We start from the raw sequence: 23976 nt of genomic DNA on the forward strand, positions 1-23976 counted from the left end.
CATCGAAACTTGGTGCTGATAACGTGAAGGGGTGGGAGGGGGATGGCTGCTATGATGTGCAGTCCTTCTTTCGTGTGAAAACCGAGCTCATTAATGCTAGGGAGTCGTTGAGCAGGCTAAAAGGAGAGGTTGACGTGGGATTGGAAAGGCTTGATATAACAATTAAATATTTAGAATGTCAGAGCTTTACTTCCAAGCCTGGTGGGGCTTGCTTTTGTGGATCGGCAAGAAGGAATAAAACCAAGCTCGGTGTGGCCCAGTACAAGAAAGATTATATGGTGCGGCCCAAGTTGAATCGTGGAAAGCCCTTGCAACCTATTAAGACTTATTTCAGAAAGAAGAGTGCACGGCCAACTTGGATAATGGTCTCGTTAATGGCCCTGTTAGTAAGGCCCTCTTTTTGCAAGATATCTCGGCTGTGGAGTTTGGGGCGAGGCCAATGGAGAAAGGGAAGGGTTCACATGCAGGGTTGGAGCTGGTAGGTGCACTGGACATTTCGGCGGGCGGTCCCAATGCTCAGGTGGGCATCGCCAGTACTCTTGAGTTGTTCGTTTCTAGGTCGCTCCACTTCGCCAGGGATGCCCACGCTGGTTCTCCCAAGCCGATCATTTCCGCGGCTATGACAGAGGAGCCGATGAGGGTAGCATCGTCTGGAAAGGGGCTGGTGAGGAAGATTCCGGTGAGGGTTGGTGTTTTGGGTATTGTTTTGATGGTAGGTTCCACTATTCAGGCAAATTCGACGATGGGTTCTGCCTCGGGTCTTTTGGTAAAGATGCAGGTTGTCCTTCTCGTTCCTGACGCCTCTCCTACTCTGGTATTCGGTCTTTCTGATCAGTGCTCTCCAAAGAGTGGTTCGAGCGTCTCTGCTATGGGGATTCTGGGTAAGAAGCCTGGCAAGTGGGTGTCATCGGTTTTCTCTGGGTCTGTTGCCGGTGTTTGTGAGGAGCTTGGGAGGGAAGAAATCTTGGGGTGCGGCCTTGTGGTTCAGTCTCTAGGTGGTTCTGAGTTGGGTATTCTGGGCAAGGAGCCGGGTACCTGCGCAACGCTGGTTGTAAATTTGGGCGGAGATTCCCTTGTAGAAAAGGTATCCTTGTCTCAGGAGTCTTTCGTCCCGAATTCACTTGATGAGGAACCGTTGGTGGTGTAGGAGAAGGCTTTCATTATTAAGGCTTGCAAAGAAGTTGGCCTCTCTTGTGATGGAGAAGAAAGAAAGCTTGAGGAGACCATTGGGATACTTATCGCTGACAACAAGGGCAATGAAATAGAAAGGGAAGGGGTTACACCTGCAATTAAAAAAGGTAAGAGAGAGCTTAATAATTTGCATTCTTCTGTTAATTTTTTGGAGTATTCTATGAGGGACAGGAATAAGGGGAGGGCCAATCGAGTTAAATCATGAAGCTTAAGATTCTTTCATAGAATGTGAGAGGTTTGAATGACAGGGATAAGAGGTTGAGGGTTAGAAATCTGCTCAGAAGTTGGAAGGCAGATTTAATTTGTTTTCAAGAGACGAAGATGGATTTTATTTCGTTCGGCTTAGTGAGGAGTTTATGGGGCTGCCTGTATGTGGAGTGGTGCTATGTTCCTTCTATTGGGGCTTCAGGTGGCATTTTGCTTATGTGGAACAAGAGGGTTGTTGAGAAGATAGATGCTACTTTGGGAAGTTATGTGGCGGCCTACTCCTTCAAAAATGTTAAGGATTGTTTTGTTTGGGCGTTTGCGGGGCTGTATGGGCCTAATAGAGTCAATTCCAGACGTCTTCTTTGGGAGGAGCTAGCAGGGGTTATGAGTTGCTGGGACATGCCGTGGTGTATTGCTAGGGATTTCAGTGTTACTCTTTATCCAAGTGATAGGTCGAGGGGAGCTTTTTCTAGGTCTACAATAAGGAATTTTGGTGAGTTGATTTTGGAGCAGGGCCTCATGGACCTTCCCTTAGTTGGGGGGATCTCTACCTGGTCTAATAATCGTTCTTGGTCTAGGCTTGACCGTTTTCTAGTTCCTCCAGATTGGGAAGCTCGTCATCAGGATTTGTGACAAAAGAGGATGCTTCGGGTTTGCTCCGATCATGCTCCTATTATTCTGGACTGCAATTCTTCTTCGGGAGGCAAAAGACCTTTCAAATTTGAGAATATGTGGCTCAAAGTGGAGGGTTTTGTGGATAAAGTTCGCAGCTGGTGGGACTCGTACCAATTTCATGGTACTCCGAGCTTCATCCTTTCTAAAAAGATGCAAGCTCTAAAGTGGGACATTAAAAGATGAAATGCTCAAGACTTTGTCAATGTGGGGGCTTGTATTAAGACTCGTATGGATGATATTAAAGCTCTTGATAGGGTGGAGGAAGACAGGGGTTTATCTACTGAAGAGATTGAGAGGAAAAGGGTGCTTGCTAGAGAGTTATAATCCTCCCTCCTACAAGAAGAAATCAGTTGGAGGAAAAAATCTAGGATCTGTTGGTTGAAAGAGGGTGATAAGTGTACAAAATTCTTCCATCGGATTACTAATGCCAACCGTAGACAGAATTATATTGAGTCATTGAACATTAATGGCACTACTACTTCTGATCAAGAGGCTATTAGTAATCATATCACCTGTTTTTATGAGTTGCTTTTCACAGAGACTCTTAGTTGGAGATTGAGGTTGGATAATCTTCATTTCGACATGTTGGATGTTGATGAGCCTTCTAGTTTGGAAGTTCCTTTCGAGGAAAGAGAGGTGGTTAAAAAAATGGATAGGGACAAGGGTCTAGGCCCGGATGGTTTTTCTATGGCTTTTTTCTAGGATTGTGGGATGTGATCAAACTAGACATTATGGCTGTTTTTGCAGAGTTCCATGATAGAGGTAAATTTGAAAAAAGTCTTAATGCTATGTTTCTTTCTCTTATTCCAAAGTCTCATGGGGCATTCGATTTGAAGGACTTTCGTCCAATCAGCCTTGTTGGGGGGGGGGGGGGGGGGCTATAAGATTATTGCTAAGGTTTTAGCCAATAGAATGAGAAGAGTTATGGATCGGGTCATCTCCAATCCGCAGAATGCTTTTGTCAAAGGCATACATCTTTTGGATTCGGTTCTTATTGCCAATGAATGCCTGGACAGCCGAATCAGATCGGGGGAACCTGGCCTCTTGTGTAAGTTGGCTATGGAAAAGGCTTATGATCACATGAACTGGAAGTTTTTAGTCTACTTGTTAAGAAGGTGCGGTTTTGGTGAGAAATGGTGCTTATGGATTGAGTATTGTATCTCGTTTGTGCGGTTCTTGGTTTTGATCAATGGTTCTTCTTCTGGCTTCTTTGTGAGTTCGAGTGAGGTGAGACAAGGCGATCCCCTTTCACATTTTTTGTTCATCATGGTCATGGAGGCGTTCAACACGATGATTAATGCTTCTATTAATAGGGGTTTCATCAATGGTTTTTATGTGGGTGCCAGAGAGTCTGATCGAGTTATTGTTTCTAACCTTCTTTTTAATGATGATGCCCTGATTTTTTGTGGGGCTGCTCCTGACCAAATTAGATTTATTAAAGCCCTTCTTATTGGCTTTGAGGCTGTCTCTAGGTTAAAAGTAAATCGGGCCAAATCTGTTTTCATCCCTGTCGGAGGTACTGGTGAGGCAGGTGAGTTGACTGGCATTCTGGGATGTGGCACCAGCTCTTTGCCTTTGAAGTATCTGGGTCTTACACTGGGGGCTTCGTTCAAGCTTTTGGCTATATGGAAAGACATGTTGGAGAAGATTGCTAGAAGGTTGGCCCCTTGGAAACATTCGTATTTGTCCAAGGGGGCTAGGCTCACTCTCATCAAAAGCACCTTATCCAATCTTCCTACCTACTTTCTGTCTCTTTTTCCTATCCCTGCCTCTGTGGCGAATCACATTGAGAAGATTCAACGGGATTTTTTATGGGGTGGGCTCAACGACGAGCCTAAGTTCCACTTGGTCAGTTGGCACGAGGTTTGTTCTCCGATTTTTGAGGGCTGTCTAGGGATTCGGAGTTTGCGGCTTTTTAATCAAGCTCGTTTGGGGAAATGGTTGTAGAGATTTGCTAATGAGGAAGAAGCTTGGTGGGGAAGAATCTTGGTGGCAAAGTATGGGGTGTTTTGGGGTGGTTGGCACTCTAAAGTTCCTCATGGTTCGCATGGGGTGAGGTTATGGAAATACATTTGTAGAGGTTAGAGGTCGTTTCACTGTCACTTTAGATTTGATCATAGCTTGGGGTTGAAAGTCAAATTTTGGGAGGATATTTTGTGCGGCGAGATGTCCCTCAAGGATGCTTTTCCCAGTCTATTCAATATTGCTAGCAATAAGGATGCTTTCATTGAGGATATCAGGGAGTGTTTAAATGATATGGTTCATTGGAATGTTATCTTTACTCGTAGAATTCATGATTGGGAGGAGATGGCATTAGCCTCCATTTTCTCGCTCTTGTATTCGCTCTCGTTGCGTGGGGAAGGGGAGGACCGAATGTGGTGGATCCCATCTAGAAAAGGGAAGTTTGAGGTTCACTCCTTTTATAGAAAGCTTGTCCTTAAAGAGCCCAACCTTTTCCCTTGGAAAAGTATTTGGCGCACCAAGGTTCCTTCGAGAGTGGCGCTTTTTGCTTGGTCAGCCACCCTTGGGAAATCTCTTACCTTGGATAATGTTCGGAAGAGAGGTATTGTTGTGATTAATCAATGTTGTATGTGTGAATCGGAAGGGGAGTCGATGGATCATCTCTTTCTTCATTGTGGGGTTGCGCTCATTTTGTGGGATGTTATCTTCTCTCGTTTCAACATGAGTTGGGTTATGCCTAGAAGCGTCAAGGAGATGCTCGCTAGTTGGTGTCGGTTGATTTGAAGTGCTGTGGTGTGGAAGATGGCTCCCCTGTGTCTTTTATGGTGCCTATGGAAGGAAAGGAACGCTAGATGCTTTGAGGATTTGTCGAGAAACCTTGAGGACCTTGTTCATTTCTTTTTGTACACGCTTTTTACTTGGACTGCAGGCTGGCTTGCATCCCTAGTGATCAATTTTCCTGATTTTCTTTTTATGTTCTCCTCTTCTTTCTCCCCATTTTAGTCGCTCTCTTGTATACTTCCTGTGTACTTGGGTTGCGCCCATCTTCGCTCTTTAATGCATCATTACTTATCAAAAAAAAAAAAAAAAATCATAACACAATCTACCAGCTTTTCTTTAAAGTACTACGAACTTGTACCCCGTGCAATGCATGGGTTGTTTTTTAAAATGACATGATGGAAAAAAAAAAAAATAATAATTAGTGGGTGGATAAATGACAGGAAAAAAAAAACAAGTTTGAGTTTGAGTTTTTTTGTGAGCATTAAACCTCCCAAAAAAGATCCATTGTGAGCATTAAACCCCACTACCTATTCTCAATGCAATGAATATCAAATAATGAGCCTAATGAAATATTTTGCAAATTATTTTATGATGACATAATATTTTGGCATGACAGGTTATTAATATTAGATTTTTAATCAGACTTATGGTTAGTTTGGCCCTTTTCCATGACTCATCAGTTATGCCAAATCTTCGTATTACCAATGGACATATTGCATCATTTATATTCTAATATAACATGTTATTTTTTACCCATATTATATTCTAATATAACATTCATGTAATAATGAGCGTAAGAACAATTTTTCATTTATGAGTTTAAGGAAATCTATTTGAAATTATTTAATTAGGACATTACTTTGAACAGATATCAAATAGTCATAGCAAGAAGCAAAAATGAGGCAATGTGAATAAGTATTAACTATATAAAGTAAAAGTTCAAGCATGCAAATTATGATTAAGTGGTGGAGTTATTTCCCAATTTCTTTTCTATAAGTAGTTTCTACTTTCTGTTTTTTCTACATTCGGGTTTGAATGCCAAATTTTGAACCATAAGTAATAAACGTTTTGAGATAATGAAGAGAGAAAGCTCATGTAAAAATTGCAGAAAAATTCCAAATGAGTATCGGTCAAAATGTTCTAAAACTTTTTGGGTTCTTATTATCATAAAAAATCATTAAAATCATTTAATGATTTATAAAAGTGGAATTGGTTATAAATGAAATTAATATCAAAAGTATTTACGAAGAAAACAGTCATCAAAACACTGCAATAGAAATTGAAAGCAAGAAAAAAAAAAAAAAATGGAAAAGGAAAGGCATTAACGAATTCTAAGTAATTAATTCAAGAAATCATTTAGCTTTTGAGGGAAAAGTTTGAACTATATGTTTTTTTTTTTTTTTTTTACTGTATTGAGGGTAGAAGTAAATTTCACCGCACAAAGGCAATCTTTAGGAAATTGTGAATGACAGTTTTTAAGAGAATTTTTTTTTTTTTTTTTTTGCAACATAATTTCCATTTCTTCCATTAATATAAAACCAAGTATCTAGAACCTATCAGGGTTCTAAATTTGGGAGAGCATGGAGCTCTAAATTCACGGTGTGCAAAATACATGTTGGGGTCTCATCCACCCATATGTGTTCAGAAGGACATTGGACACCCATCTTCGCCAAACCATGCGCAGCTTGATTGCCCAGCCTTAGGACATGACGCACCATCCAGCTTCTCCGCGTCCCGAGCAAGGCTCGTGCATCGTCGATTATATGTCCAAAAGGACGCAAGCTTTGCTGAGGATCCTTGAGAGTTTGAACCACCATCAAAGAGTCCCCTTCAAGTATAATATCGTGGATATTTTGCTCCTTACTAAACTCCACCGCCGCCAAGACTGCCATTGCTTCTCCCACAGTTGGCTCTTGGATACCAGTGAGCCTTTTACACATAGCAGCACATACTTGTCCCCAATGATCACGTATTAGGACCCCAATGCCCATACAGTGCTGAGTTTTTAAGAGAATTTTGATTTTGTAAGGAACAATTTTTAGACTTTTTTGAAATAACAAAAATGAAAACAGAATGTTTTTATTAAAAATGAGAACAAAAGTCTGGAAAATTCTCATTAACAAGAAAGGGCATCTTTGCATTCAGAGTTTTATGTGTTTGAACAATATGAGTATTCCAAAAATCAAGCAAAAGAACATCGTGCAAGAATAGAAAGTAAATCTTAACAACAGAGTAAATGAAATGTTCTGGAAGGAAAATATATCATATATAAACATAATTAACACAATTTAAACTAAATTTTTAAAATGAATATTCAAAACTTACTCGGAGTACAATGATGAATGGATGGTAAGCAAATTGTAAGTGTTCTAATGGTTTGCCTTTGGGTAAAATGATTTACTGTTCAACCGTTTTTTTTATTTTTTTTATTTAAAGAGTTGATGGTGGTTGTGGTTGAGGGTGGTTGGGAAGGGAGATAAGACTTTTGTTTTGAATGTCTGCACTGTTTCATTTTAATTTTTGAATGCCACGTGTATAGTTCTTATATTTGTCAGATATGCCCATTTTTTAATGCAACGTGTCAAGTTGTAACATTTATCAAATAAATGTCATGCCACGTGTCACAATATCAGACTCTCATGTAGAAAACTCCCCTGATAGGAAACTCTCTCTCACTATCATTTCTCTGAATTCAATGTAAAATTTACCAAAGAAAAACAATCAATTTGAATGAAAAATAATATATAATTTAGTAGAAAATTTAAGGAAAAAACAAAAATGGAATAACATAACCGCATGAAATAAAGATAAAAAACTAAAAATAGAATTTTTAATATAATTGAAAGTATTGTCTTTTTCTGCCGTATACTTTTCCTGATTCGAATGAAACCTTGAAAACCAATGTCATCCATTAATTAAGCATGTAAACAGAAAAATGAATTACTTAATGAACAACAACGCAAACTAAAAAATCATCAACTAAAAATAACGATAGAGAACCATCTTTTATTATCATTTCTTGAATTCAATGTAAAATTTACAAAAAAAAAAAAGAAAAAAAAAAGTAATCAATTTGAAGAAAAATAATGAATAAATTAGAATATATATATATAAGGAACAAAAACGAAAAATGGAAGAACAAAAATACACGATAAAGATTAAAAAAATGAAAAAAAATGAAAATACTAATATAATTGAAAAGAACTATTCTAACAAAAACAAAAAAAAAAAATAAATAAAAAAAAAAAAGAAAACAAAAGAAAGAAAAGAACTTAAGTATATTTTTTCATTTAGAAACAACAATTGGAAACTATCTCTCTCGTTTTTTTTTTTCCTTTTTTCTTTTTTTCTAACTAAATTGAGTGTAAAATTGGCAAAATAACATTGAGATATAAATAGAAAGTAAGAGAAGAAAAAAGAAAAATAAAGAGAGAGAGAGAGAGAGGGAGAGAGAAAGAATTTTGGAACCTTTTGTTTTCTTCACTAAGACATCAATTAAATGCATCCTAAATAAAACCCCTAGGTTTTAATTGTAGGATATAAACAGAAAGCAAAAGAAGACATAAAGACAAATAGAGACAAAAAGGCAAAATTTGGGAACCTTTGTTTTAGTCATTAAGAAAATTAAATATATTACAAATAAAACCCCAACGTTTTAATATAAAATTTATGAAAGATAAATAATCAATTTCAATTTCAATAATATATAAATTTCAAAAAAATGTAAGGGACACAAACGAAAACAGAAAGTGAGAGAAGATAAAAAGAAAAATAGAGAGAGAAAGAGAAAATTTGGGAACCTTTTGTTTTCTTCATTAAGACAATTAAATGTATTACAAATAAAATTCTTACGTTTTAATTGTCTCACAATATTGATATATAAAGAGAGAGAATTTCAGAACATTTTGTTTTCTTGATTAAAATAATTAAATGCATTACAAATAAAACTCTTAGCTTTTAAATGCCCGAAACTTGTTCATTCTTTAAAATGCCACGTGCCGCAATTTTAGGCACTTCCTAAAACATGGAGGATCCGACTTACATGCGGTTGATAAAATAGCCGCATAGCTGCTGTTAAAATTTGAAAGGTCCAGATTTAATACTAGTAGTTGAACGGTCTAGATTTAATAATAGCAGTTTCAGGAGACGTTGTGACTGACTGAAAGGAAAACAAACGCCGTTTATTTTCTGGCGGAAGAGTGCTTATGGAGAGACACAAGGCTTTGAGGAATGAGAAGCTAGAGAGAGATTTGGGAGAAAGACGATTAATACAGAATGCTCTTCTTCATCCAGTCACCATTTTATTTTTCAGTCTCAAGCTCTCTCAGTCTGTGCTCTGCTGAAAGGGGTTTCTGGAAAGGAAATTTGAGGACAAGACGCTGGGCATGGAAGGGATAAAAAAGACGAAACAAAATGGATTGGATAGGGACACTCCTTTCATATTCCTCTTTTCCATGTTTTTATTTCCTTGCTGCTTTACAATTACCAGTGTGTTTTTTTTCCCCTATTTTCCTCTTCAAAAGCCCCAAAAAGAGGAGTAATTGACGAAACAAATATTTTAAGCAAACTCACCGATCCAAGAAAATATTAACCATATTTGTGAACATCCACGCCCAGACTCATAAACTATTGATACCAAATGGGGAGATGTCCGTGGAATTACTGGAGTAATTGGGAACAAAGCTTTTAAGCAAACTCACAAATCCATGAAAATATTAAGCAGACCCAAATTTTTAAGCAAAGCTAACATCAATCTTCGAAGAGAGAGAGAAAGAAAGATGGGAAAGGAAGGCACAGCGGTGGGAAAGGAAGAGAGAGAGAGAAAGAAAGATGGGAAAGGAAGGCACCGCGGTGGGAGCGAGAGCAAGAGGTGGTGGAGGAACGAGTGTGGTTCAGTCTCTTGAATCCAACGCCGTTTGCTTTGCCTTCTTGTTAAATCAACATCGTCAGTGTAAAACTACTAGTATTAAATCTGAACCGTTCAAATTTTAACAGCAGCTATGCGGTTATTTTGTCAACCGTATGTAAGTTGGATCCAAACATGGAACCTTTTGTTTTCTTCACTAAGACATCAATTAAATGCATCCTAAATTAAACCCCTAGGTTTTAATTGTAGGATATAAACAGAAAACAAGAGAAGACATAAAGACAAATAGAGACAAAAAGACAAAATTTGGGAACTTTTTATTTTCTTCATTAAGACAACTAAATATATTACAAATAAAATTTCTACGTTTTAATTGTCTCACAATATTGATATATAAAGAGAGAATTTCGGAACCTTTTGTTTTCTTCATTAAAATAATTAAATGCATTACAAATACAACCCCTAGGTTTTAAATGCTCAAAACTTGTTTATTCTTTAAAATGTCACGTGTCGCAATTCTAAGTACTCTCTAAAACATAGGTTCAAGGCAGGTGTCGTAATTCTAAGCACTGTTTATATCATAACTTGACTTATATATATATATATATATATATATATATATATATATATGATTAGATGAGGGAGGCATTCTTGCTAAAACAGCTATCAAAAAACATTAACACATCTTTTTGATCTATATTCTTATTAGGAAATAAAAAAGTTATCTTTAATTTATTGTTAGAAATGGTCATGATAATTTTTTTTTGAAGTTGATAACTTGTGCTCTACTTGTTCTTTATTTGATTGGTTATAAATAAAGACTAGGCACAAATCAAGTCTTTTGTACCTGCCATTAGGAGGATGACATATCAACATTAAACTTTAAAAGTGAGTGTTGTGAAAGCACCAAATCCATCCCTTATCCACAAAATAAAAAAAATAAAAATAAAAATAATAATAATAAAAACCATGAGATATAGAACAAATCAAAAAAGAAAGATAAAGATTTGGTGTTTTCGTAACAACCACTTTTTTTGTTTCATGATATATTATCCCTTTAATGGAGGGTACAAAAAACTTCATTTATACTAAGTCCTTATAGAAGTTATTCTCAAAACGAATACCAATTGAAATCTTTTTTTTTTTTTTTTTGAAGTAATACCAATTGAAATCTTGAATAAGAAATGAGATACCAATTCTTGATACTACTATTAAAGATTATGTGATAGGGCCAAGTTCTAAGGATGGCGACCAAAGAAATGTAATTTTAATGTTAAGATAGCAGTTTGGCTTTATGAGAAATAGGATGTAAAAAGATTCCCTATAACTTTTCTTATCGATTTGGATACTGAAATTTAAATGTGCTCCTAAAATAATTGCAGGATTACCTATAAATGTGTACCTTATGAATAGTTAAATTGATATTGACTCTTAGGGCAAGTTTGCTATGTAGAATGACTATTTTATTGAAAAAATAAATATTTATGAGAGCCCCAACTATCTGGTCAATACTTAAAAAGTGGTGTTTTGCAGCATCCAATCACCTTATGACACATCATCAATTTAAGAAAAATGCAAAAAATAAAAATGAGAACAACCACAGCAAATCAAAATGAGAAAGATAAAAAAAAAAAAACAAAACACTCGTAGCTGGTGATGCTAGACCCACGAGACCCAGGCCAGATCCACGGCCTCAAACCCACTGTCCGTGACCCACAACAAACCCCGTTGGCGCCATGACCTGCCTCAAAACCCGTTTTTAATGCCCAAAATCCGTCTCTAAAACCTAGAGAGGGGCGGTTAACCTTTCAGGGATTTTATCACTCTAAAGGCTAGAGAAGATGACTGTCGACACCGAAGATGGTGACTCTCGGCGCCGAAGAGGGTGACCCAGCTAGCCGTGGGTCTGGCCCCAGCGCCGTTTCAAAAGACCCAACGCCATTTCTTCTTTCTCTGCCAAACCCACGCCCATTTCTTCTTTCTCTCTTTTCTACTTTTTCCTTCTCTCTTTTCTACTTTTTCCTTCTCTCTCTCTTTTCTTCATTTGGTGTATTTGGTTGTAAGTTAATTTTGTGCACTTGTTGTGCTTTAGCTTAGGTGTTAGTTGTTCATTGGGGGCTGTAAAGTGTGGGTTTTACACCATGTCCGAATGTAAGGTTTTCCCAATATTTATTATTGGGAATAGAAGAAGCTAGAATGGAATAACTATTATTATTCCTTATTCGGTTGTATTATTGAAATAGAACACTAAATATGTATTCATTTGTTTGGTACAATGCAATACATTGATGTAATACCCGCCCTAAAATAGGATTGAGAACACACTTTTAAGTGATGACATTGGAGGTGGAATTAGTCATTGGATCCCAAGAGGGAAGAAAAATGAGATTTTAAACACTCATGAGAAAATTTACGTGAAAACCGGCATATCGATATCTAATAAAAAAAAATAGAGGAAAAATATAAAAAGGTTATCCAAACTAACAGTTGTTTGCAATAGAGCCCAATAATGTTCAAAAGGTACTAAAGTAGCTCATCAAACTAGTAAAGTGTGTCAAAAATGCCACATTGTTTTTTATATTCCTATAATACCCATATTCTTTTAAAAACTAAATAAAAAATAATGAAAAATTAAGGGGCGAATAAATACCATTTTTTTTTTCTTAGAATGAATAAAAAATTAGTCAATATAGTTAGCTTAAATTATAAATCCCTCGTGCCGTATAAAAAATATGAATAAATACAAAATCAAACCCTGTTGTTGGCTCAACTGGTAGCCATCCCTTTCCTTTTTATTTATTTATTATTATTATTATTTATTTTGAAAAAATAATTTTTTAATATATTAATTTTTGTTTTAGTTTTTAGAAGAATAAGGATATTATAGGAATATAAAAAAAGCATGTGGCATTTTTGACACACTTTGGTAGTTTAATGAGTTACTTTACCACCTTTTGAACATTGTGGCTCTTTAAAAAACCGCTATTAATTTGGGGGGCTTTTTAATATTTTTCCTAAAAAATAGGAAAGCTATTTGATAAGTTTGAACAACCCATGTCAGTTTTGAAATTTAGTAAGTGTCCTAACAGTTTGAGAAGTGTCCGAATGGTGATAGTTTGCTTGCAAATCAAATGAAGGCTCAAGGAGGGTCTTTAAAAGCCCCAAGTTAAACCCTAGATGCCACTCTTGCATGTTTTTCAGCCTCCCAAACACCGAAGAGAGAAAGAGGAAGACTAGAGTGCCAAGAAGCTGATTTCTTGAAATTTTTAGCTTTAGCTTTAAATCTTTAAGGATTCGTTTGATAAACGATTTTGTTTTGGTTTTGGTTCGATACTGTAGCAAAAAGTGATTGATGTAAAAAAAAAAGTAAGAAATGTTTTTTTTTTTTTTTTTTTTTTTTTTTTTTTCAAGTGAAAAAGTAAGAATGTTTGGTATGGAAAAATGAAAAAATTTTGTTTTGTAGTGATTTTTTTATTTGAATAATAATAAAAAATAATTGATATGATGTAAAAAGTAAGAGAATATTGAAAAAATAAAAAAGTGAGATGAATAGTGTAGAGCCAAAATCTTGGCAAAATCGGTTGTCAAACAGAGCCTAAGAGAAGTAACCCCTATCCCAAACCTTTTGTTGCGTTAGGTTGTGAATAAGTTCTCTACTATGTTATTTTCGTGGGTGGATGGATGTATGTGCTAGAATTTTTGACTAGAAAGTAAGGGTTTTCTTTAGAAAAAATTTAACTCTAGGGTTTGGAATTTGAGTTTTAAGAATGTGTTCCAGAATGCTTTTCACACGGCAAAAGAGTTGATCTTTAGCTCTTACATTTGTTGATGTGTTGGCAAAGGAAAGTTGAGATTTTTGTTAAAAAAAGTGTTCTTGAGATCACATACAGAAAATCTAGAATTTTCCAATATCTATTCGCTTTACTTAACAACCATGTATAGAAAAATCTAGAAACACTAATTATTAGACCTACTCAAACTCAAATTCCTAGAGATAATGCAGAGGATGATAAGCATCAAGAAGAAGACTTATGATAGGACTCTAGTACTATCATAGTGTTTAAACTTATATTGTATTGTAGAGTTTAAGAGTTACTCTAGTCACTACAAAACAATACAAGTTTAAACACTATAGGATAGTACTAGAGTCCTATCATAAGTCTTCTTCTTGATGCTTTATCATCCTATAGTACTAGAGTCTTATCATAAGTCTTCTTTTGATGCTTATCATCCTCCTAGAGAAAAATGTTTTTGGCAGAAAATATTTTTAGGAAACTCATTTTTCCAAGATTCCAAAAAAGACATCTTTCTTGTTGTAAATGCAGCATCAGGGTGACCAAGAGCTCCACAATCATACTTATCAAACTTCATATAGCAAATTTTAGTGTCCTTCCCACCAATTAAGCGGAGGCACCTACAAACCACATAATGCCTCCCACTAGCATAATTCTCCGATTATTAGATTCATTTTTTTTCTGACAGTCCAAGTATAGATAACTACATGAATGTCACACAGAAGGAGACTATTACACATTAACCAACATCTGGCAAGCCATGGGAAAATGGAAGTTTTCCACAACATTTCCCAATCGGGCCAATCCAATTGGCTATAATGTGTTAGCCAGATTCCATGTTAACATACCTCCTATTGCATAATTATTATAATAATGGTGGGGCGGCCTAAATCTACAGCCGAGAGATCAAAAGTGGGACAGACACCAAGCTCTCCTCACCCATGACTGGCTGGAATAAATCCAACTCCCCATAACGTTCCAAGACTCGCATCCTGCAGTCTTCGGCGGCCATCAGTCCGGTCGAGAAAGCACCGTGCACCGACCCTGGGTAGTTAGCGCTTGTTGCCTCCCCTGCAAAGAATAAGTTGTCCACTGGGATCCTTAGCCTGTCATACAGATCATGGGGCTTGCCTATTGTATCATAGCTATAGGAGCCGAGCGAGTTGACGTCGGTGCCCCACCGAGAAACGAGATGTTGAATCTGAGTAATTCAAAATAAAATAAAATAGGTAAGTCTTCTATGTATGTTAACTCAAAAAATTTCAAAAATGGACAAATAAAATGAAGTGGAAGTATTACTGGGGCAGAAGCATTTGGAAGGATCCTTTTGAGTTGCGTATAAGCAAAATTAGCAGCAGCTTCATCAGACATTTTCTCAATGTCTTTGGCTAGCTGCCCAGCGGGCATGTACACAAGGACAGAGTGACCAGTAGCCTTGTGAAGATTTAGAAAGTAGCTGCATCCGTAAGATGTCTCAGAAACCACTCCCAAGAACTCGACATTTGGCCAGAACACCTTTTCGAAGTGCAACACTATTTTATTCTCAATCCCCACACCAAGCTCAGCAATGGCTGTTTCCTTCCACTCTGGGAGCTTTGGCTCAAACTTTATGGTCTTTGATTTCAGCACACCAAGAGGCACAGAAACAACAGCGGCGTCTGCCACAAATGTACTTCCATTTTCTACTGTTACCTTCACTCCATTATAACGCCTTACAATCTTTGTAACCCTGTGGGTAGGACAAGAATTGATAATTTACGTGACGAAACATAAGGATTGAGCAAATGAAAAAGAATGCAAATAATAATTTATCCATACCTGTGCCCCAAACGGATGTCGAGACCTTTGGCAAGAGTGTTTATAACAGGGATGTAGCCCCTGACCATAAGCCCATGACCACCAGGTAGCAGCTCTTCCTATATATAAGAGGAAAACAATTGCAGCATGCGGTCAATACATGTCTTTACCAATATGCCCAAAAACGCAACAAGCAGGAATGAAAAACAATATCATCAAATGTACACATTAAAAAGGACAAAGGTTTCTAACAAAAATTTCCAAGACTATTTGATATTGATCACCAAATGAAATCTTCTAATCTTCGAGTTTTTTTTCCTTTCTATGTAACATATGGCTTTAACATTTAATTCTCATTTTGTTATTTTCTATAACCATACTTGATGGTATATCCCCTAACCCAACATCAAAATGTTTCCCCAGAGGAATGACAGGAATATTTCCCGCTAGAAAGAGGTGGCCTTTATCTCTCTTTTTGACAACTATAATGAATAGAATCCAATATGACAACTTTTCCACATGGAAAGAAAGGAATATTTCTTGCTACAAAGGGCAGTGGGCTCACTACTCTCACACTTGCTGGAAGGCATATTATCTCTCTCACGATAGAGCTGTATCAGTACCAGAACTTATATCTGTCTTCATACAGCGATTGGAGAAACAATTTCATAGAAAAAGATATGTGGGCCTTTGGCTAATATTAGCTAGACTTGGCACTATGTTGTAGCTTTTATAATACTCTTACATCTTTAAAAAATGAAAAAAAAAAAAAAAAAAAGGGTGGGGGTTGGTAGGGAAGAAGTTATTAGATGTGTAAATAGTCCAAATTATTGATTAGCCTCCCAAGAACCACTACATCTTAAATGATAATTTGTCATACAAGATCAGGATGTCGCTGGATTTGTCACTATAAATTAGGAACCAATCCATTCGGACTAATAGCAATAAATAATTTTGAAATCCAGCAAGAAAAAAAAAATTAAGTTCTATCAAACTGAATTATAAGTTCACAAAGTCCAATTATGAATTGTTCCAATTCATTTAAAATGCAATCCATGAGAAAGAGTGGGTATGTGTCTAGGACAAGTATTTGTGAAGCTGGCCAGCAGTAAACCCAAAAGGATAAGCACAAGATGTAAAAATTCTAAAATGAACGCAATAATTTTTTTTTTTTTTTTAAAAAAAAGTTCTATAAAACTGAATATATGTTCACAGAATCTAATTATGAGTGGTCCCAATTCATTTAAGATGTCCCATTTATGCATCCATATGCAATTACAAAACATATTACACAATTTCAATATAGAAATAATGGGTATGCGCGTAGGACAAGTTTTCGTGCAGCCAGCCAGACGCAAGCCTAAGGATAAGAGCACTCAAACATATTAAAAGATTCTAAAATGACCTATTCTTAGAAATTGCTTAACTGAACAGAAAAATATTGCTAAGTTGATTATACTGCTTAAGTTTCAATATACAACAAATGCATAGAGGTGTTACATCAAAGTTATTATATAAAAGGTCTGTAAATTTTTGCATGAAGGACCCCGGACAGGAAAAAAAGAACTTCATTGTAAGACTCAAAGCAAAGCATTCAAAATTTTTATAATAAAGGTATTGTCTATCTATACATTCTGCGCTATGCAAAAGGCTTCCAGGACTGTTCCATTGAAATCCATTAAAAGCAACATCAACTTCATACAGAAATTTTATGGATAATGGGGGTCAGTATTTTCTCTATATCTGGTACATTTCGTCTTACAAATCAACTATTAGATTTGTATACTTATGTGAACCTTACATAAGTTAATGGTAGATCCCACAAATCTAATGGTTGATCTATTGAATTTGTATGAAAATATGGGCCAAATATAAAAAACTTGTTGACTCCTAGCATTTCTCATAATGCAATTGTCCTTGTTTATTTTAAGATCTGTGATCTGAATATTTATAACATAGTATTTCCTTTGGAAGTTAAGACAAGATTATACGAGGCGTTCCTGGGAGACAGGACTTCCTAATTCCATAGTTCTGCGGATTCAAAGTAACCACTTTGTCTATGCTACAAGTAGTAGAAGAATTAAAGAAAAAGATATCTATGATTGGACATGGGCTTATAATCTAAATAATTGAATACCATATAGATGTTACTCTGCATATTAAAAGCAAGAACAGTTTTCCACCAAATATTACTATGCTACATTGCCACCAGGTAAAATGAAAGATTGGGCACAAAGAAAAAAAAAAGCGCATTCTAAAAGCTTTAATCATGTCAACAAGCACTTGCTCATTTCAAGTTTCCACATAAGAAACCATCTAAGATTCTACTGTTGCCATTATACACTTCTTGTTTTGTCATTCATCTTGAAAATATAAAATTCCCCTTTAATGCACAATGTAGATTTCAAGAAGTCATGCAATATCTAAACTTCTGATGGATAAAACTTGCCTGATCCCAACATTTTAGCGAGATGGTATCAGCATCCCCAGAAAACCAGCCTTCCATTCTACATAAATACCACTGAAGCACATTATGGGCAAGGCCCTCCATCCTGTATGCAAGAGTCAATTTAAGTAATTCATCTTTTCAAAAACAATTATGGAAACATGCAGAATCGAAACAATAATGGAAAAATGCTATTAATGTGATTGAACCTCAATTCTGGCCTCCTGTCAAAAACAATTGTGAAAGCACGGAGGATGGACATGTCTTCAGCATATTCCTGTCTTATTTTATCTGTCTGCATTCATGAAAGAAAAACCAAGTCAATGAATGTCCATCATTAGACACAATACCACCTGAAGCTCAATTACTAGAAGCATAAGATCCAATTTGATTGCATTTGCAGCAACTACATTCGACTTTGACAATGGTATCTATGAAGAAAACAGAAAAACTAAAATCAAATAATTAAAAATAAAAGATCACTTGCCTCCTCCAAAATGCTCTCAAATACTTCACCAACTTTAGTGACCAACTCTGGAGGAACTTGATTCCCTTCCATATCAAAGAGAGCATAGCTGCAAAGAACAAAGAAAATATGAAATCAATACAATTATCCATTCAGAGGTTCAAATTTAGAGATTTAAGCAAAAATTACTTCAGAGTGTAGGAATTCCAGTTACTGGAGGAAATGTCACAAAAATAAAAATGGAGCTTAAACTCTCGATGTTACCAATACAATCCATAAAGGGAGAAAATCTTATGAAGTGAAATTACTGCTAATTTTACAGGAAGACACAACACAATAACATAAAATAGTACTTATGAACTTTTAATTAGTGACAACATAATCAACTAAATTTTACAAAGCTTTGCTATAATATTTGGGCTTTTCAACCACCAGTTTTGATACAACTACCAGAGTTTAAGCAATTTAAAAGAAAACCCTGCGAGAAGCACAATCATTAAATTCAGCCAGAGTTAGAGAGAGGGAACCTACAAGATGTGGAAGCCATAAACATGAAGGAAAAGATATAATAAAAATGTATCACCAATTTTAGCACAATCACTCGAACAGTACATTTTAACGAGTTATTTGTCTTTCAATGTATTTTAGTTTATGGCTGGCAGAAATGTTATATGGACTTACATTTCATTACAATACTGTGACATAGGGAGAAATATAAATGTAATATATAATTAAGATGCATATCTGGCTGAATGTTGGTTTAAAAATCTAAAAATGCACAAGAACCTCTCCTTGGTCAAAATTAAAGCAATCAAATATTTTAGCTTGACCTTCTCATACTTATCAAAAAAAGAGAAACAACTCAACAAATCCACATACCAGTGCTCAATAATAATTCAAAATTCAGTGTATCAATAAACCTGACTAGAACCAGAGGGGCATTGCCACATTAGGGAATAGTCTTAATGTGATTCAGTAAGGGGATCCAGTCCCAATTTCAAATGGATCTCTTTTGATAAATTCAAACTTTTTAAATTTTACATATTACAAACAGGCTGAAAAGATGAAATTTGGAATTTGAAATGACAGGAACCCATGCATGTTGGCAGAAATAAGAGAAGCTTTAGCACATCAAAACCAACAAAGTGCTACCTACTCACCTTTCCAAATCATGATCATACAGCACAGAGTTATCCTCACTAGTACGGTATAAGGGTAGTCCTAGTCTCCCAATCAATCGTGCCAAGGGATTCTCCTTGCACACTCCATGCAACCTAAGGCATCACCTTAGATATATAAGTTTTATAGTTAATAAATAGATGACACTCCAATTTCTCATAAGAGGGATACTTTACCATGATGCACCCAGGTCAATAGGAAAACCAAATGAGTAGTCAGTATAAACTCGACCACCAATCCTATCCCGTGATTCCAACACGACAACCTGAAAAAAGAAAAAGAGCATCTACTTAGGCAAATATAAATAGGGAAATGCATGCATCCAATTATATATTGGAACTGCTCAGGAAAAATAGTTTAGATCGCGTTATATATTTGATGCTGTTCTTCCTCTGTCTCTCTCTCTCACACACACAAACATCAAACTACAAATTATAGGTAGCAAAATTCCTACCACATTAGTCTAGTATTAGTTTGCTATCCAGTAAGCATAGATGAAGTCAACTAGGCTTAACTATGCTTGTGAGGGGTTTGAGGATACGACTTTGGCGCTCCTGATAGCCATTGAAGAGGATCACCATCTGGAGGTAAAGGGTGCATGTTCTAAGACTAAAGGTAGATGGGAGCTGTTAAACTTAAAATGCTCCATTAACCAAGACACTGCAGGCCCGTCCTCTAGGCGTGAGAAAGGCAAGGCTCATTCGTTGTAGTATTGAGTGCTTTGTGTGGGTTTCGGGTAAGAGGGCTTATGGTGTTTTGTGGGTTTTGGGTCAGAGGGCTTATGGTGTTTTGTGGGTTTTAAGTTGGTGTGCTTGTCTGGTTTGAGGGCTTTTCGGGCTTTGTGGTTTCTGCTGTTTTCTTGGGGTTTTTGTAGGTGTTTCCGGTGTATACTGTATGTGTAATTAGGGGTGCCTTACACTTTTTAATAAAATCTTTATTACTTACAAAAAAAAAAAAAAAAAAAACTATGCTTGTCTTTGCTGAACTTAAGGCGACACTAAAATCCTGAATTACCAGTCACAATACATCAGCTTCAACCAGGCATATAACAACAAATTATGCAGGCCTTCTGACATTAGATCACCTCTAAGACTCAATAGTCCTAGCTCCACCTCTACAGCTCAACTGAACCTCAACTAAATTGGGGTCAGCTTCATACATCCATTTTTCAACTAATCAGGGTCAATCACATTTATCATTTTCCAACAGTTATAATGCAAAAAATTAGGCAGCTTTTTAGCAGGGAGCTGGCAAAGAACCGATCACAGCCAAGTAAACACAATGTGTAACAATGTCAAGCCTAGAATGAGGCATTCTGAAGAACAACAGTTTCTTATACAAAATAATTCCATTCAAATTCTATTATGAATACCCCAAATGAGGCGTCATGAAGAGCACGAGCAGCAGCCATTCCAGCCATACCACCGCCGATGACAATTACAGATGGCTTTCTCTCCACATTTGAGTAGCAAAGACCTACACAACACACGATTGCAGTCAGATTAGCAACACCACCAAAAACGGCACAACAAATACAAATTGAAAAAATTCCAAATCATCACAATCATTTCTCTTGAACCTCTTTTCCTTTTCCATACCCCAAACAGGGCCTAATTAAAATTTTTATCACATAAACCTAAAATTACTCCTAAAATTAACCGCAAATTTCACAAACAGCACCTAAGAAATTCTTCTTTTGGTACCAGTAACCTCTTAAAAAAACTCAAAAGTACCTGCTAACATGTTGAAAGTAAAAACTCAAATTGCAATTATAATAATTCGATAATTTTGAGAAAACCGCAACGCAGATTTTTTATCTAAAAAAAAAATAATAATAATAACGAAGCAATCAGTATAGCAATAATTTTCTTTTCTTTTCTCCAAGGGCAGTAACAATAAAAAATAAATAAAAAAAATAAACAAATAAAATAAAACCCGCAAATAAAATTTTTTATTTAAAGAAAAAAAAGAAAAGCGAACCTCTGCGTAATTGGGGATTACTATTGGTGCGTCCAGACTCCATTTGGCAGCGACGATCGGCGATCAACAATACGGCAATTATTTAAATGATTAAAACTATTACTAAAATTAAAATTAAAATTACTAGTATTATTATTAATATCAATACAAATTAATAAAGGATCTAGGCTTTTTTTCTCGAATTTAAACAGGGACGGGGGCAATTGAGGCGAGTAATGAAGACTAAAAATTAAGAGACACGTGGTGAAATGATTGGAATTCGAAGAAGAATTCGAGTAATTCAATAAGAAACCCAGCTTCCCAGACCAGCTCATACAGTTCTCTCTCTTTTAATGTTCCTCCAACGGGTTCGAGCAATTCAATCGGATTTCAAAATCCTATTGGCCGATTTCGTGTAGAGGAGAGAAAAAAGGGAGAAGAATTGGGGCGCGACTTGCAGAGCATGTGAGGAAGAAAACGGATTCTAGGGATTTGGTTTTTCCGGAAACGAAAGGACGGAAATGTAATTCGGAAGGTTGAAGGAAAAAGGTGAATTCCCTAGAGAGAGAGATTGCTGAGAACTGAGATTGGTGTGGTTGTATGCCTCTGCGTCCGAGCTTTTAGGTGGGTTTTATAGAGACCAAGGCAGCGGGGAATTCGCATACTGTACACGCCGGCGTAGGGGAAAAGGTTGTACTCGCTCCATTTGACTAGGCACGTGGTATGGTTGGTTTGGTAATTCCATTGGGTTTACGTAAGTGGGTCAGTGGGTCTATTTGTCAGATTTTTCGGCATATTTGGGGCTTTTTCTTTCCTTTTTTTTTTTTTTTTTCCAAGTAGTGCAACGTTTGCAAGTTTCTTCTGTTCTGGTCTTTTCAGGCATATATTCTTTTGTTCTCACCAATGGTGTGCAACAATATCAAAATATGTTTATACGTAAATAGACATAAAGTTCAAACAACATAAATCTATCTGTTAAAATTGAAAACTTACAAAACTTTTTAATACCAGACAAAAACACAAGAAATTGACTTGATATTTTTTCAAAACGATGATAAGACTCGCATTTAAGTGTAAATAATTTCTTAGGGTCATGTCGGACAAAAGCCCAAATTTTACCAAACCTTTGTGGATAATATGTTTTGCACGGTGTTCAGGGTAAAGCCTGAATACTTTGATTATTAAAAAAATATAGTGAAAATGGGAAAATACATTTTACCCCCCTTCAACTATTCACTTATTTGAACTATCCATTCATTTGTACTTTTAACTTCAATGTTTAAAAAATAACACGTTACCTCCCAAAGTATTTAACATTGACATTTACCCACATGAAGTATACTTTACCCCCGTGAAGTATATTGAGTTGACACTTTACCCCTTGAAGTAATTAAGTTTTTGGGGGTAAAGTGTTAACTCAAGGGGGGTAAAATGTCAATTCAAAATACTTCAGGGGATAAAATGTATTTTATGGGGGTCAAGTGTCAATGTCAGATACTTTGGAAGGATAAAGTGTCACTTTTTAAATATTTGGGTTAAAAGTACAAATAGGTGGATAATTCAGGGGAGTAAAATGTATTTTTCCCTAATGAAAAAGATGGATACAGCTTAGGAGAAAAATGGAGTTGTTAAATGGAGGGCACTCATAGTGGGTGCGTGCCCCTCCTATGTTAGTTACATTGACAAGCATTATGCCTATACGAAGCAAGCATTACTCCGGTCCTTCTTCCTTCTCGTCAATGGGGTTGAGGCTATTATAACCTTCCACTGGATAGGTTGAGATATAGGAGAATTGCAAAACACTTTGCGCAATTGTGTGTGTTAGGTAGTGATAATGTCTCTCTCAGTGTATGTGTGTTCTAATGCTTTTAGACCTCGGGTTTGTGAATATTATTCTAGTTATTCGTTTAGTTTTAGGTTGGCTAATTCGATGTCCAAAAGTGTAATTTCTTCTCAGTTGAAGCTTCGTTTGCAAGAGCATTCGCTGGCATCCAAACAGTTGCATTATATACTGAAACCCGAGAGCTCTGTTCGCTGCATGTTCATTGGGCCGTCCGAATGTGATGAGTTACATAGTAAATCCCGAGAGCTTCCTCCGCTGCATGTTCGCAAGTCCATCCGAACGAAAGTCAATTACATATGAACGTAAGTGGGGTTGTTGTCGCATTAGGGTTTTCCATCTTCTGCTTGGATTTCTGTAAAACCTTAGGTCCATTCGAACGTGGTCGTCAGCTGTCCAAACACTGCCATAGGTTTTCCTTAATAAGGTTTTCTACTTCAACAAGAAAACCTAATTCTCAATTGCCTATATATAGGACTCTATAGAGCACAGTTTTTCTAAGCAACTGAGAGGGCAAATTCTATATTGTGCTAAGAGAGGATTATCAATATTTAGAGCTTCAAATCTATTTTCTCTTAGAGTATTACTGTGTTTAAGAAGCATTTTGTTCATCAATGATAAAAAGCCAACCCTGCTGAGAAGGGATAATATCTTGGGTAGACTATATATGATAGTTATGACCTATAAAACATTAATTTTGTTGCATTAAAATACTTAGGCGATTGTCGCCGGTAGTACACTACTCTCTTGTTAACCAAACAACACTTTTATGGTGTATTAATGAAGGCAATACCTCGTTTTAAATGTTTATCA

The 23976-nt window shown here is 36.2% G+C and overlaps 2 protein-coding genes across 2 annotated transcripts; both read right to left on the minus strand.

Annotated features, from left to right (window-relative positions):
* Nucleotides 1-6371: 6371 nt before the first annotated feature.
* Nucleotides 6372-6806, minus strand: LOC148585873 (uncharacterized). The gene has a single exon (XM_088516800.1). It carries the CDS (start codon nucleotides 6804-6806, stop codon nucleotides 6372-6374), a length of 435 nt encoding a protein of 144 aa, XP_088372926.1.
* A 7220-nt stretch (nucleotides 6807-14026) lies between these two features.
* Nucleotides 14027-21932, minus strand: PAO2 (polyamine oxidase 2). The gene is made up of 10 exons (XM_059594156.2): nucleotides 21345-21932; nucleotides 20737-20840; nucleotides 19541-19629; nucleotides 19346-19459; nucleotides 18207-18294; nucleotides 17929-18014; nucleotides 17723-17825; nucleotides 15295-15392; nucleotides 14776-15205; nucleotides 14027-14677 (listed from the first exon to the last, which is right to left on the minus strand). Exons 1-10 carry the CDS (start codon nucleotides 21385-21387, stop codon nucleotides 14369-14371), a joined length of 1464 nt encoding a protein of 487 aa, XP_059450139.2. The 5' UTR covers nucleotides 21388-21932; the 3' UTR covers nucleotides 14027-14368.
* Between the last annotated feature and the right edge of the window lie 2044 nt (nucleotides 21933-23976).

This window comes from Corylus avellana, chromosome 5, assembly GCF_965113065.1.
Source record: "Corylus avellana chromosome 5, dhCorAvel1.hap1.2, whole genome shotgun sequence".
Classification (NCBI taxonomy): domain Eukaryota; kingdom Viridiplantae; phylum Streptophyta; class Magnoliopsida; order Fagales; family Betulaceae; genus Corylus; species Corylus avellana.

Bases quoted from the DNA above. Each gene is read 5' to 3' on its own strand.
- PAO2 (XM_059594156.2), bottom strand. From the start codon at position 21,387: ATGGAGTCTGGACGCACCAATAGTAATCCCCAATTACGCAGAG. The intron at 19,460-19,540 runs GTAAAGTATCCC...GTGATGCCTTAG, and splicing joins ATTGACCTGGGTGCATCATG to GTTGCATGGAGTGTGCAAGG. The intron at 14,678-14,775 runs GTAATACTTCCA...TGAATTACTCAG, and splicing joins TTCCAAATGCTTCTGCCCCA to ATTCAACATCTCGTTTCTCG.
- LOC148585873 (XM_088516800.1), bottom strand. From the start codon at position 6,806: ATGGGCATTGGGGTCCTAATACGTGATCATTGGGGACAAGTATGTGCT.